Genomic DNA, 13,024 nt, shown 5'->3' on the forward strand with positions numbered 1-13,024 from the left:
ACATAGAGATTGTTTGGATTTTTAAATGAATTGTCTTCTTTGGGGGAGGAAAACATGCCATTTTAATGGAAAATTAAAGTTAATTTAAAAATACCTCATCAAACATTTGATTTCTTATAAACATTAAAATCAGCATTTCGTCTGTAGCTGGACTTTAAAAAAATCGTTAGAAGCTGTTTGTGAAACATACCCACAAGAATCATGGTTAAATTGTTGTCTTATTTGATAACCTCCAGAGCCTACATGGCTCAACATGAAGCTCAAAGCAAAAGGGGTAGGAGCAACTGAGGCATTCATTAGATCAGTGTAGAAGCCAGTTCTGACCCTGTCGATCTTACCCTGTGATCCTTTTCAACACAGAAACTGACTGTTCTTTCAACTGTAAGGTGATTGGCTTCCAAAATTAATGTTTCCAGTCAAGCAGGCTGACTTAGGGGTTTATACAGCCTAGCTCAATTACGCAATCACTAGAGATCCATTTAACCTTGCAATGTATAGGTCTCCCTCAGCAAAAATAGGATAAAATTTAAAAATGAGTTTAAAAGGAGTAAGGAAAAACACTGAGGTCCCTTGAATCGGTTATCCATGTGACAATGTAGCTGGAAAGCCTGAGCTGGGGTTGGGGTCAGGTCCACAGACCCTGTTAGCTCTCCCGTGTGTCTTCAGCTGGGCTGACGGCTGCCAGGGGCTCAGACATTCTCCCCGACCCACGTGGTAGCAAAGATCTCTGAGCGACTATGACCCCAGTTAACAGTAAATCCTATTCACTCCTGATTTTTACAGTCTTCACTTATCTATTCTGTAAACCATTTACCCCACACCATCAGATACCCTGGCCATGGGAACGGGACACAACAAGATGATCGGATGGGGCAGTGTCCCTTGGGATTTGCGGCCAGCTGGGCTTGTCACCCGTAGGCTCTCCTGGGGCTATGCAAAATGTTACTCGGGGTTTTCCTCCTGGCACCTGAAAATGGGTTCTGCTAAAATCCCGAATCTACCTGTCCAGGTTCAGGGGATTTCAATTAAAACTCAAAAGGAGAAGGAGTTCAGCTGTAGTTCCACGTTTCCACTTGCACTGAAATGTTCCACTTGGAACGCTCAGCATGAGGACGGGAGTGGGGAGGGCTCGAAAAGCAGGTCAGCACAGTCAAAGTCCAGGACAGGAGGGGTCGCCATGCCACGCTTGGTGGCCCATCTGTTGGCAAATATCACAATTATCACATCATCATACGATATGATATGCAATATGAAATCCATATGCAAAGGTCTGTATGCATTTGTATATAATACATGCATATTATATACAAATATATTAATATCATTTAATATTAAATTTTTATCTGACATACACATAAATTATTTACAATTTAATTACTAATAATTAAATATTACTGATGCTATGAATATTAACATTATAGAATAATATATGATGTTATAAATATATAATTAGAAAGATAAATAATACCACATACTTACACATAAGTTATTTGTAGGTCTGACACACATCTTCAGACTTTTAATCTCGGAAGGTTATTAACATATGATGTTGTCATTTTTCTTCCTTAGATATTGTGGAAGGGAAGGTCAACAAAGGCATTTACCTGAAAGAGGAAAAGGGAGTCACGCTTCTCTATTACGGCAGGTACAACAGCTCCTGCATTAGCAAGCCAGAGCAGTGTGGCCCTGAAGGTGAGTGGCTGATCCCTGCAGCATCTTTGTCATGCATTTCATTATCAGGGAGCACCTTCTCCTCTGGTGACTGTCAGATATGAACCTGAGGTTCTCATCAATTGCAGAATGCGTGAGAATGTCAACGATGGATCAGAGGGCGGGGGAGGGAGCAATACAGGCAAGGAGGTTACTAAGCAGAGACTTGTCCTGGTGGCTGGAAGTTATTACATCCTCTTACAGAGATGTGAGATCAAAATACTTAATCTTGTAAAGGATGAAAAAAAAACCTTCCTAAAAAACAGACGCAGCGATGTCACAGTGGGGATCGGACAGGGCCGTGGCATTTGTGGGAAGGAAATTGATGGCATGGCACCTGCAGTGTGATTTCTGGCTCTGGGATGTTGACGGTGAGCGGGCAGGGCATACCCACGAACACTCATGCCTGGTTTTGGTTCTTTTACATTCATCAAGAGGGGCTGGGCAGTGGCTCGAACTGTCCCGGCAAGCGGTCGCAGGCTTGTGGCTAAAGTCGTGCCATGGACAGAGCAGAGATGCAAAAGAGAAACTGGGAATCGACTTGCTTTTGTTTGCTTTTACCGTGTGAAGTGTAGCCTGCTCTCTCGTATCTAGGCTTCAGGCAATGCACGTCTGGACCACATTGCAAATTTTCTGGGAAATTGTTCTCTGCCTTCCAAAACAGCTTGGAGCCTTCAAGTTCCTTTCTCCTAGGCAAAATGAAAATTATGATTTCTAGGGAGGAACAAAGCTTAATGCAGGCCTCGTATGAAGCTCTAAGGCATTTTGGACATCAGATGGCCTTCTGTGATGAGTTCATCGTACATGATTGTAGGACAATATGGACTGTGTTCCAGTGAAAATAAACAACAGCTTAGCAAGGCAAAAACATGTGGGAGGACACGTCTTGGGCTTTGTGGAAACCAGAATTTTGAGCAATGGTTATGAGGCCCAAAACCACGGTCAGGTTTACAAACTCATAGTTTGAGCTGTTCCTGAGTTCAAACAGCTCCATAAACATCCCAGGCTTATTTATTTTTACAAAGTGAAAAACAACCATGGGCTCAGCGTGGGCTCGGTGGCAGGGGCAAGGAGGACGGGAGAGTAATATGTGCTCCTTCCTTGCGTTGGATTCAGGAAGGGCAGGGGCATCTCTGTGGTGTCCTTTTCTGGGTTTCTAGGGAATGGCTTCTCTTTGGAGTAGAGGCATCCAGAAAGCTCCAGCAACCACACTGGAATCGATCTCATTTGAGGACAAGGATGGTGCAGGTGCCAGGAGTTCCAATGCCTGGGACTATCACAGATGACAAACCCGAGAAAGGAGACAGTGATGGGACCAGCGGGAAATCAGAGCTACTGGACAAGTTTTGTCTGCACGCCGAGGTCACACATGAGAGGCCTTTGAGCTGATTCTGGCCTGTGGCTGTGTTCGGTTGGACAGGCATCGGGTTAAAATTTTAAAATTAGCTGTCAACATTGAAAAATAGGAAATTTCCACAGATTTCCAGTTTTTCCTGAGAAATCTCTCCTGACTTCTCTGGCTGACTGGAGCTAAGTCGCAGTGGCCCTAGACTTCCGTTTCCAGTTCCCCTCAGCCCCAACCAGACTTCTCCACTCTTCCAATAATCTTCAGGTTGAACAGAGCCTGTCCACAGCATGAGCTCTGGGGCCAGAAGGCATGGGTTCCACTTCCGGTTCCGACCTGTTTGTGGGGATCTTGGGCAACCACTGCTTCCCTTTGAAAAGCCTTATCTGTAAAGTGAGTGAATAAAAGGACCTTCCCATAGAGTTTCTGTGAAGACTGGAAGAACTATTACAGCATATTCCTGGCACATGGTTGGTCCAGCTGTCAGGAGGCCGTTTGGGTTTATCGCTCATGTGTCCATGATTCCAAACTTCCCTTTCTTCACCAGGGTATTTCTAAGAACACCACGTTGCCTGCTTGGAGGGTGACTTCTGACAGAGGGGCCGTTGTGGTTGAACTGATCACAATAGCCGCATACCCTTGTTGAGCCCCGACTCTGCACCAATCCTTGGTCTAATCCCAAACATGTATTCACTCATTTCATGCCCCCAACATGAGACACACAAGAACCTGTGTGGAAGAAAGAGCCATGAACTCGGGCTTCATGTCCCACTGTTGACAATTTCTTTTGTGTCGTGGTTAAGCAGAACTTTTAAGATATTGTTCATGTGGCCACTTCCTTTAGAGCATGGCCAGATATAAAACAAAGCCGGGTGTGCGGTGGCTCACACCTGTAATCCCAGTGCTTTGGGAGGCAGAGGCAGGATGATGGCATGAGCCCAGGAGTTCGAGACCAGCCTGGGCAACACAGTGAGATCTTGTCTCTAAAGAAAAAGAAAAGAAAGGAAACAAAGTCAGGAAACCTTCAATCAATGCTGCTTGGTGAGAGGCTGCTCTCGTGAGGCCTGATGCAGACGCAGAGAGTAGGTGGGGCATTTCTCACTGTGCCCCCCTGGGTCTTGAGTTTAGCTTCACAAGGTGACCGGGCCATGAGCCTGTGCGAGGGCCACGGCATGCCTTTCCCGCTTTCCTCTGCTGTATCCTTGGCTCGGGCAGATTCTCCTGGGGCCACGATGAGCTTGTACTTCTGTGTGCGGGAAACCAAGCCGTGAACAGGGAAGGCCTGCCCAGCATTTTCCAAATAAAAGTCCCTGTAGCAGGAGGCAGAGGAGGCCTTCTCAGGGGGCACTTGGAGCAACTAAAACAAAAATCAATGGTTATGTTTTTATTTTAATATAATGGGCGCATCAGAAATGAGTTTTCATATATATTATTTAAGAGGAGATTTCAGTGAGCGTTGAGCTTTAAAAATGGGTAGATTTAAAGGAAAATATTCCCTAATAATCATAATTCAAGTGTTATTCAGATCTGATAAAAATTGTGAATGATTAGAACGTGGGAAGCATTGAATTAGCCTTTTCAGATGTGTTGAGTGAGTCCTCCTCCACACTTATTGGTGTGGCACAAACTTATAACCTGTTATTCTTATAACGAAAAACAACACTCAAATAGAGAAATGCTCTCCAGCCCCTGCCTAACAGGCCCACTGCTTTTATATTTCTGATTTACAAATCCTGATGTGGTCTCTGTTCATATTTTCAGCTGATTTTTTAACAAATAATGTTTAGGGTTGATGCTGAGAAATGTGGCTGTCCCCAGAGGGGCCCATAGAAGGCAGAGGTCCCTGCTGCAGCCCCGCTCCGGACCCCCGCTCCGGGCCTTCCCTCCACCCCTACTTCTTCCAGAGCCTCTCTGCTGCTTGTCTGCCTGCCTTCATTCTAGAAGCTACTGTGGGTCTTGTCTTTTGGCAAATGGTGCCTTCTGGGGACATTTTCTTAAGGTCACTTGCTGCTAATGGGGGAAGCTTTGGAGGACATTGGAGAGAAAAAGGCTGTTTGGATCCCTGGCCATTCTTGAATGTTAAGCTTAGAAAACACAGCCTGTTCCTTCAATACTCAGGATTCTCTCTTTTAACTCCTCTGACCAGTGAGCACACAGGTGGGGAAGCTGAAAACAGGAAGGGGCACTTGCTGGAATGTTCTAGCACCTTCTTTCACCTACCTGGAGACCTTGAAGGCTCAGCTCAAGTGTAACCTTTACAGGGATGAGCTCCAGTCCAGGTGAGGTCCTCTGTCTCATGCCCTCGTGGCTCCCCTTACATTTCTTCCTAGAACTTGCACCACTGATGATGGCCTGTTACTTCTGTCTCCCTTACTTGGTCTTCAGCTCAGCGAGGACGAGGACTGAGTCTGCCTTGGCCAGTGATGAGTTCTCAGTGCCTGGCACACCATAGATACTGCACATTGAATGCATCTCCATCCAGGGTTTGCTGCACCTTCACTTGAGTACTGAACAAGAGCCATTCACGACTCCTAGAGAAGTCATTTCCCCAACATTGAACCTATAGTCAACACTGACTGGACACTCAGCATGCTGCTAGGAGGTAGATCTCATGTGAAGTTTCTGACCGTAATAAAGTTAAATGAAAGGGAACTGATTGCATAAAATCCGAAAAAGGTCATTTCCAGCATCAAGGTGCAGATTATTAGGTAATTCTTCCTTGCTTACCTCTCATTTCTACCTCTGATTTATTGCTATGTCAGTTAAGATAATGTTATTTGATATAACAAGTAAAAACACGGACAACGGCAGAAAAAGAAGCCCATTCCGCTGTTGGACTCCTCTGACTTTTAGTGTGTTATTTCTGATATTGGGCTAAATTCCGTCTCGAGTAACTTCGGCCCATTGCTTCTAGTTCCAGCTCTCCTGTGAATGGCTCTGGCAGCTCCTGGGAAAGGCAGCCTCCCCGATTAGCCCCTCAGCTTCACCTTCCTCCCTCTGTGAATGTTTCCTTCACTTTTTCCTCACACTCATTAAGAACTTCTTCTGCTTATAAACCCCAGGGAGGCTGCTGAGGTCCCAATGCAGCAGCTGGAGCATCTCCGCACGGCCATTTCCCTCTTCTCAGCTTTGAGTTGACTTTTTCCCCCTTTGCATTTGTTTCCTAAATTTAAAAAGCTGTCAACAATATGCTAAAATACTTGCAGGTGGAGTTTTAGGATAGAAATTTCCAGAGGGGCCTGGGGGACACGGGCCTGGCAGGGGTCTAGCTACTCTCTTACTCAGGTGATCTGGGGTCAGGGGGCTTGGAGGCCTGTGGAGCAGACGATCCTCAGAGAAGCATTCATTCAGCACACTCCTTGAACAGATGGGGAAACTGAGGCCTAGAGAGGCTGCAAGATGAGCCTGAGCTGCACGATGCTGTGGTACAGTGCATCTCCAAGTACAGCTCATAGGCCCTGGGTGGCAGCAACTGCAGGTTCCCAGGCCCCAACCAGGATGTGCTGATTCCAAGTCTCAGTGGACAAGGCCTGGGAATCTGCATTTTTAGCCAGTCTCTCCAGGTGATTCTCCCAACTCACGTGATACCACATCCCGGAATCTGCAGCTGACTATATACGTGCTTGGTTTGGTGGACGCTATGTTGATCTTCTGTTTTTAGAGTGAGACTTTCTAGATTGTCTCCTGCCAGGTGGGTGGATCCAAATACCCCAGCCCACGAGGTTTCCAGAAATGGAATTTCTCCCAGTGCTTTCAGTGTTTTTCTTTTAAAATTAACATTCAACTCTGGCAGGACACAGTGGCTCACAGCTGTAATCCCAACACTTTAGGAGGCCGAGGCAGGAGGATTGTTTGAACCCAGGAGTTTCAGACCAGCCTGGGCACCACAGGAAGACCCCGTGTCTACGAAAAAAAAAAAACAAAAAAAAAACATTTAGCAGGGCGAGGTGGTGTGTACCTGTCATCCTAGCTACTCAGGAGGCTGAGGTGGGAGGATCACTTGGGCCCAGGAGGTCAAGCCTGCAGTGAGCCATGATTGCACCACTGCACTCCAGCCTGGACCACAGGGCAAGACACTGTCTGAAAAAAATTCAACCTTTACATATGGGAAAATTTCATTTAAAAATCTACACTTCTGACTTCTCTTAAAATATGAGAACTGCTCCCCTGCACCCCACCGGCAGCAGCTGGTCGGGGTAAGGAGTGACCGCCCCTTCAGGCAGGGCCAGCATTTTCCAGTTGTCCTCAGCCTGCAGGACTCTCTGCTGTCCCTCACCGTGGCTGAAGGCAGTGGCCATTCCCCAGGATGGCCTGCATGTGGCTTTGTTAGAGGAGCAGGGAAAGGGGAAAGGGAAGAATTTCTTATTCCCGTGGGGAAAGTGAGTGTCCTACAGCCCCAGGCATTTCAGGAAGCGATTAGAGTGGGGCTTTGGGGTGGGGGTGTGGAGTGAGAATTTTAAAGGCTCGATATGCAAACGAGTGTCTCCTCCTGGCCACACGAGGCACAGGGCCCATGAGGCAGCCGGGAAACGGGCTCTGAGTCTTGCATGAAAACGTGTGGGATGCGCATCCTCGTGGCTCTTTGGGAAACGCGGTGGGCCACAGGCTGCTCCGGGTGCCAGAACAGCCATCAGACCCCGTCCCTGCCTCGCTCCGGCTCTGTTCTCAAGGCTGCTTTCCTGGTGTGGGAGCAGCATCCGCTCCGAAGCTCCAAGTTCTGGTTTTGTCAGGTGAGCCTGCCCGTGCCTGGGTCAGTTCTGGTGATTCTGATCGGCCCAGCCCGAGTCAGCCTTCAGGTGTGTGGTCTGCGGTGACTGGGGTGGGGGTACGGACGCCAGGCAGGCCCACACGCCTGTAGAACCTCATGCCCTCCTGGCCCGCTGCTTCTTTGGCATGTGTTGATCATGCTCTTGCATGGTGCTGAGTCTGTGGGCCTGGGAAGGGCAGCTCCATGCATGGTCTCCAAGGGAAAGGTGGGAACCATAGCACAGTGGTTACAAACACAGACTCCAGCTCCAGGCTGCCTGGGTTCAAATCCTGACTTGTCACAGACCAGCTGTATGGCCTTGGGCAAGTGACCTCACCTCTCTGTGCTTCAGTTTTCTCCCCTATGAAATGGGGACAGTAATGACCGCTAATTCACAGTTTGTTGGGAGGATTTAGCTTCAGCCCATATAAGTTCTCCTCACCTGTTAGAAATCATCCTTTGTTTTATGCAGTGGTCTTTACATATGAAGGGAATTAACTTCTCATCTAGTAAATCTATGACAAATATTCTTTCCCTAGATGGTTGTCCGTCTTTGAGTTTGTTATGGTAATTTTTTTTTGCCTTGCAGAATATTGTATTTATGCACTCAAATTTATTAGTCTTTTCTTATGACTCCTAGATTTTTATTTTTCCTTTTTTTATCTTGTCAAAAAAGATCCTTCCTCATTTTATTTTTTGGATGTTTTAGGATTCAGTGCTTATAACAAGAAAAAATTATCAAATTAGTTTGTCAATATTGTGCTTGTTTCTTTTTCCTTCAGATTTTTCCTTGTTGTATTGATGGCCCAACTCCATGAGACAAAGTTCCTTAAAAGGCTAATATGGAAGGCACATTGTGAATTTGTTATGACTCTATGAAGACGTGAATTGGTACTTAAATATAAGCTGTTGCTCAGGTAGAAGTCATTGTTTTGTGGGTTGAGTTAACTAAATGAAAAGCTTGGTTACCGGCACCATGGATCGCCTTCAATCTACCCTTACCTAACACCACATGGAATTTTTTTATTTTTATTTTTCTTCCTCAACAGAAAGACATTTGGCCAAGACAGGCTCATTTTGAATTGAGTGAAAGGAATTTTAAAATGCAACAAAGTTTTTGGAAAAAATTAACTTCCATGAATCCTACTGGGAATTTGTTTCATAACAAAAATTTCACAACGCACTGTGCTGACTTCCTTGTGAAACGGGTTGTTTCTGAGTGTGGAGGGAAGTGGCGGGAGGCTTGGGGGTTTGTCCTGGCTTCTGTGCCCCTCAGAGCGCAAGGCAGGTGTTGCAGGAAGCCCGTTGATGAGGTGGGTGTGGGCGGCACCGGCCAGGTCTGGGGACACCAGCGTCAGCTGCCCCAGGCCTCTGTGCAGCCCCCACAGTCGCACCCTTCTGCAGTGACCCACGTTACTGGGCACTTGCGAGGGCTTTTTTCTTTCCCGGGAGCCTTAAGGACAGACGCCGCAGGGCTTGGAGTTGTACACTGTAGCCTCTCAGAGGTCCAGAAAGGTCCAGGCCCCTTCCAATTTTTTTGAGGTTCTTCTTCTCTTAAAAAATAAAATGGAGAAATCCCATATGAGGGTTATAAAATGTATGCCGTGTTTTTCCTGAATCCTGCGAGGGCTTTGAACTCACAAAGGTATAGTTGTCTTGACATATTGTCACAAGACATTTGAAGGACTTCTAACAGATACGTTAATTCATAAGGCATCACAGAAAGCACGGTGGGCAATGAGACACCACCTTATACACGAATGACAAATGGCTTCTTTGAATTCAGTGACTCTCTAAGACTGTGTCCATAACCTCATGTGAAGGTAAGGCCTAAGGTCTAAATTTGGCACCATTTATAGAAATAAAGCCCAGGGCAAATATCCTTCTGCCTCTGCCCTGCGCCCACCGTCCCATCATGGGCCTCTTTGGACCATTTCTGGGCACATGTTCTCTCTCAGCACCACTGAACCCTCTACCCATGTGCCCGGGCCAGGCTTGGCGGGGGTGAGGCAGCTGGATGTATTTCCAGCTGTCACAGGCAGAGTCCAGACAGGCAGCTAGTATCACACACACACACACACACACACACACACACACACACACACACACACACACACACACAGACAGGAGTTTACACACAAAGAAAGGCCAGGTGGGCAGATGCTACTGGAGGCAGAGAAGTGGAACAGAGACAACCAGAGCTCCAAAATGCAACTCCAGAGAGGCCCAAGCTCCATGGAGCCTCTAGCCAGGCCCTGCCCCGACTGCCCCTTCAGCAGAGAGCCCGGCCGCCAGACCAGTGGGCGTGAGTGCAGAACAGCGGTTGGGGTGGGTGGGGGGCATGCTCAGGAGCTGGGCTTTTGCAGTTCCTCTTTTTTTTTTTTTTGAGATGGAGTCTCGCTCTGTCACCCAGGCTGGAGTGCAGTGGCGCGATCTCGGCTCACTGCAAGCTCTGCCTCCCGGGTTCACGCCATTCTCCTGCCTCAGCCTCCCGAGTAGCTGGGACTACAGGTGCCCGCCACCACACCTGGCTAATTTTTTGTATTTTTAGTAGAGACGAGGTTTCACCATGTTAGTCAGGATAGTCTCGATCTCCTGACCTCGTGATCCACCTGCCTCGGCCTCCCAAAGTGCTGGGATTACAGGCGTGAGCCACCGCGCCCGGACCCTCTTTTTTTTTTTTCTTGAGACAGAGTCTTGCTCTGTTGCCCAGGCTGGAGTACAGTGGCATGGTCTCGGCTCACTGCAACCTCTGCTCCCCGGTTCAAACAATTCTCCTGCCTCAGCCTCCCGAGTAGCTGGGACTACAGGTGCATGCCACCACACCCGGCCAATTTTTGTATTTTTAGTAGAGACGGCATTTCACTATGTTGGCCAAGCTGGTCTCAAACTCCTGACCTCAGGTGATCCACTTGCCTCGGCCTCCCAAAGTGCTGGGATTACAGGCGTGAGCCACCGCGCCCGGCCTGCAGTTCCTCTTGTAGTAAAAAGATGGAGAAATCCCACATCAGGATCATAAAAATTACAGTTTTTCCATGTTTACATTGATCACAGTAGGACTTTGCCCCCACAAAGGTACAATATCTAATTGTCATAATATACTGTAATCTACTGCCACAACACATTTGAGGGATGTCCTATCTGCTTCTGGTGGCGGAGGCAACATGAACTAATGAGCCAGCTCATTCGTGCTAACGTGCGTCGCTCAGACCATTTAGTCCAGGTGCAATCCCTCCCCCGCAGCATGGGCCTGGGGTCAGGACTTACCACGAATGTGCAGACTGGGGTCTTGAAAAAGGTTTCAGCTGCTGGCCTCTCTGTATTCAACTGTGGGAAATGAACAATTGAAGATATCAACAACCTTAAAAGTGTGCTTCCCTTTGGCAAGAAATCCCCTCTTGGGAATGTATCCTAAAGGCATATAATCTGAGATACGCAAAAAAATTTGCTTCAAGTTCTGTTTGAAAATTTCTTCAAAAAGTGGAAGAAAACCTTAAGATCCAGCGACAGGGGATTGTTGTTTAAAAAAAAAGACTGTGGTGCTTGTTTAGAATGCGCCGCTGTGCAGACATAAAAATGACAATGTGAAAGTGTATTTATGGACATTGGAGGAAGTTCACGGTGGAGTAAACTTTATAGAAATGTTGTTTATAAACCAGTGTGCCTGAGATGGTTCGTGTCTTTGTAAAATCTATTTATAGAAGAGGCTTAGGAAGGAGCCGCCCTAACCACATTTCTGGAGGAACAGGAGAGAAACCTGGAGGGTGTAGGTCTTCACATTTGCATGATCCCAGGGAGTGGGGGCGGGGAACTGCCTGGGGCTGCAGCAGTCTTCATCAGTCACTGGTGACCTTGAGTGAACTAGCCTCAGTTCCTTCATCTGTGTAGTGGGGATGAAGCAGGATTTTTGTACTTTTTAAAAGGCGAGAATTCATTTCAAACTCCTAGCAAAGTGCCTGGCACTGTGTGAACCCTTAATAAACATGAGCAAATATTACTGTCTGGATTTTCTGAGCTGAACATACACTGCCTTAAGAATGGGGACAAAATGCTTTTCGAGTGAAAAATAAAAAGCAAAGAGAACCATGTGCTTGTGAGAAGTCAAGTCCCCTGCTCTCTGTGAATAACTGATCTTGTGACTTTCCTCTCCTCAGGGGTCACATTTTCTTTTTTCTGGAAGACACAAGGAGAACAGTCTAGACCAATCCCTTCTGCGTATGGGGGGCAGGTCATCTCCAATGGGTTCAAAGTCTGCTCCAGCGGCGGCAGAGGCTCTGTGGAGCTGTACACGCGGGACAATTCCATGACATGGGAGGCCTCCTTCAGCCCCCCAGGTGAGTGACAGCGTCGGTCCCGGGAGGCTGTGCCTGGAGGTGACATGGGAGGCCTCCTTCAGCCCCCCAGGTGAGTGACAGCGTTGGCCCTGGGAGGCTCTGCCTGGAGGAGTGGAGTCTTCTCTGAGAATGGACGCTGAGAAGCCCAATGCAGCCCAAGGAGCCCAGGGATGCTGCTGCCTCCTGGCACCCGAGCTCCTTTCCTTTAAGGGTTGCTGGGGACCTGCATGGGGAGAGGCAAGGATGTGCCCTTGGTAAGCCGCCTTTGGGTGGTGCAGAGCCTGGGCTCCGTCTGCCCGTGCACTGTGTGACTGCTGTAGGTTACCTGACCACACTGACCTCAGTGATCACACCTGTGATGTGCAGATGATATTAACAGTACTTACCTCACAGTTTCCAGGAAATTAAGCTGAAGATATGGTGTGCAAAGTGCAAGCAGTGGTTACATTTCTCCTTCTTTTCCTTCTCATTTTCCCTCTTCCTCCTCATCCGCCTCCTTTTTCTCTCATAGTCTTTGTCTCTTCCTTTTTCTCTTCCTCCCCCTCCTCTTCTTCCTTCTTCTTAGTGGTATAGACTTGAAATTGTTTAAAGCATGACGAGAAGAAGCTTTTGGAGAGAGAGGCTGAAGAATCGGGGAGCAGAGGAAGGGGCTGGGGGGAGAGGGTGTGAAGCGCTGGACTGTGCGTGGTCTTGGAGGAGGGAGGGGCCCTGGATGTGTAGGAAGAGAACAGGGGTCCCTGCACATTGGCTGAGTTTGCAGGTGGGTGTTGAGACACGGACGTGGGGCAGTAGGCTGCAGAGGCTGACGAAGGTCGGAAGTGGAAGCTGGAGAAGGGGAACAGGTGGCTGGGGACGCAGAAGGACTCAAAGTGGCATGGAGTGGGGGCC

General features: G+C 47.8%; 1 protein-coding gene across 9 annotated transcripts in view; it reads left to right on the top strand.

Moving 5' to 3' along the window:
- Positions 1-13,024, top strand: part of ADGRD1 (adhesion G protein-coupled receptor D1) — a 188,396-nt gene that overhangs the window by 17,806 nt on the left and 157,566 nt on the right. For 8 of the 9 annotated variants that reach the window (XM_063646825.1, XM_063646827.1, XM_054444290.2 and 5 more), the window contains 2 exons: positions 1,570-1,692; positions 11,957-12,136. In XM_063646825.1, coding sequence (XP_063502895.1) covers positions 1,570-1,692; positions 11,957-12,136 — 303 coding nt within the window. Of the gene's footprint in view, positions 1-1,569; positions 1,693-11,956; positions 12,137-12,185; positions 12,207-13,024 lie in introns of those variants that run through there. The other variant, XM_063646831.1, reaches the window with a different exon arrangement.

Source organism: Pongo pygmaeus, chromosome 10 (genome assembly GCF_028885625.2).
Source record: "Pongo pygmaeus isolate AG05252 chromosome 10, NHGRI_mPonPyg2-v2.0_pri, whole genome shotgun sequence".
NCBI classification, from domain to species: domain Eukaryota; kingdom Metazoa; phylum Chordata; class Mammalia; order Primates; family Hominidae; genus Pongo; species Pongo pygmaeus.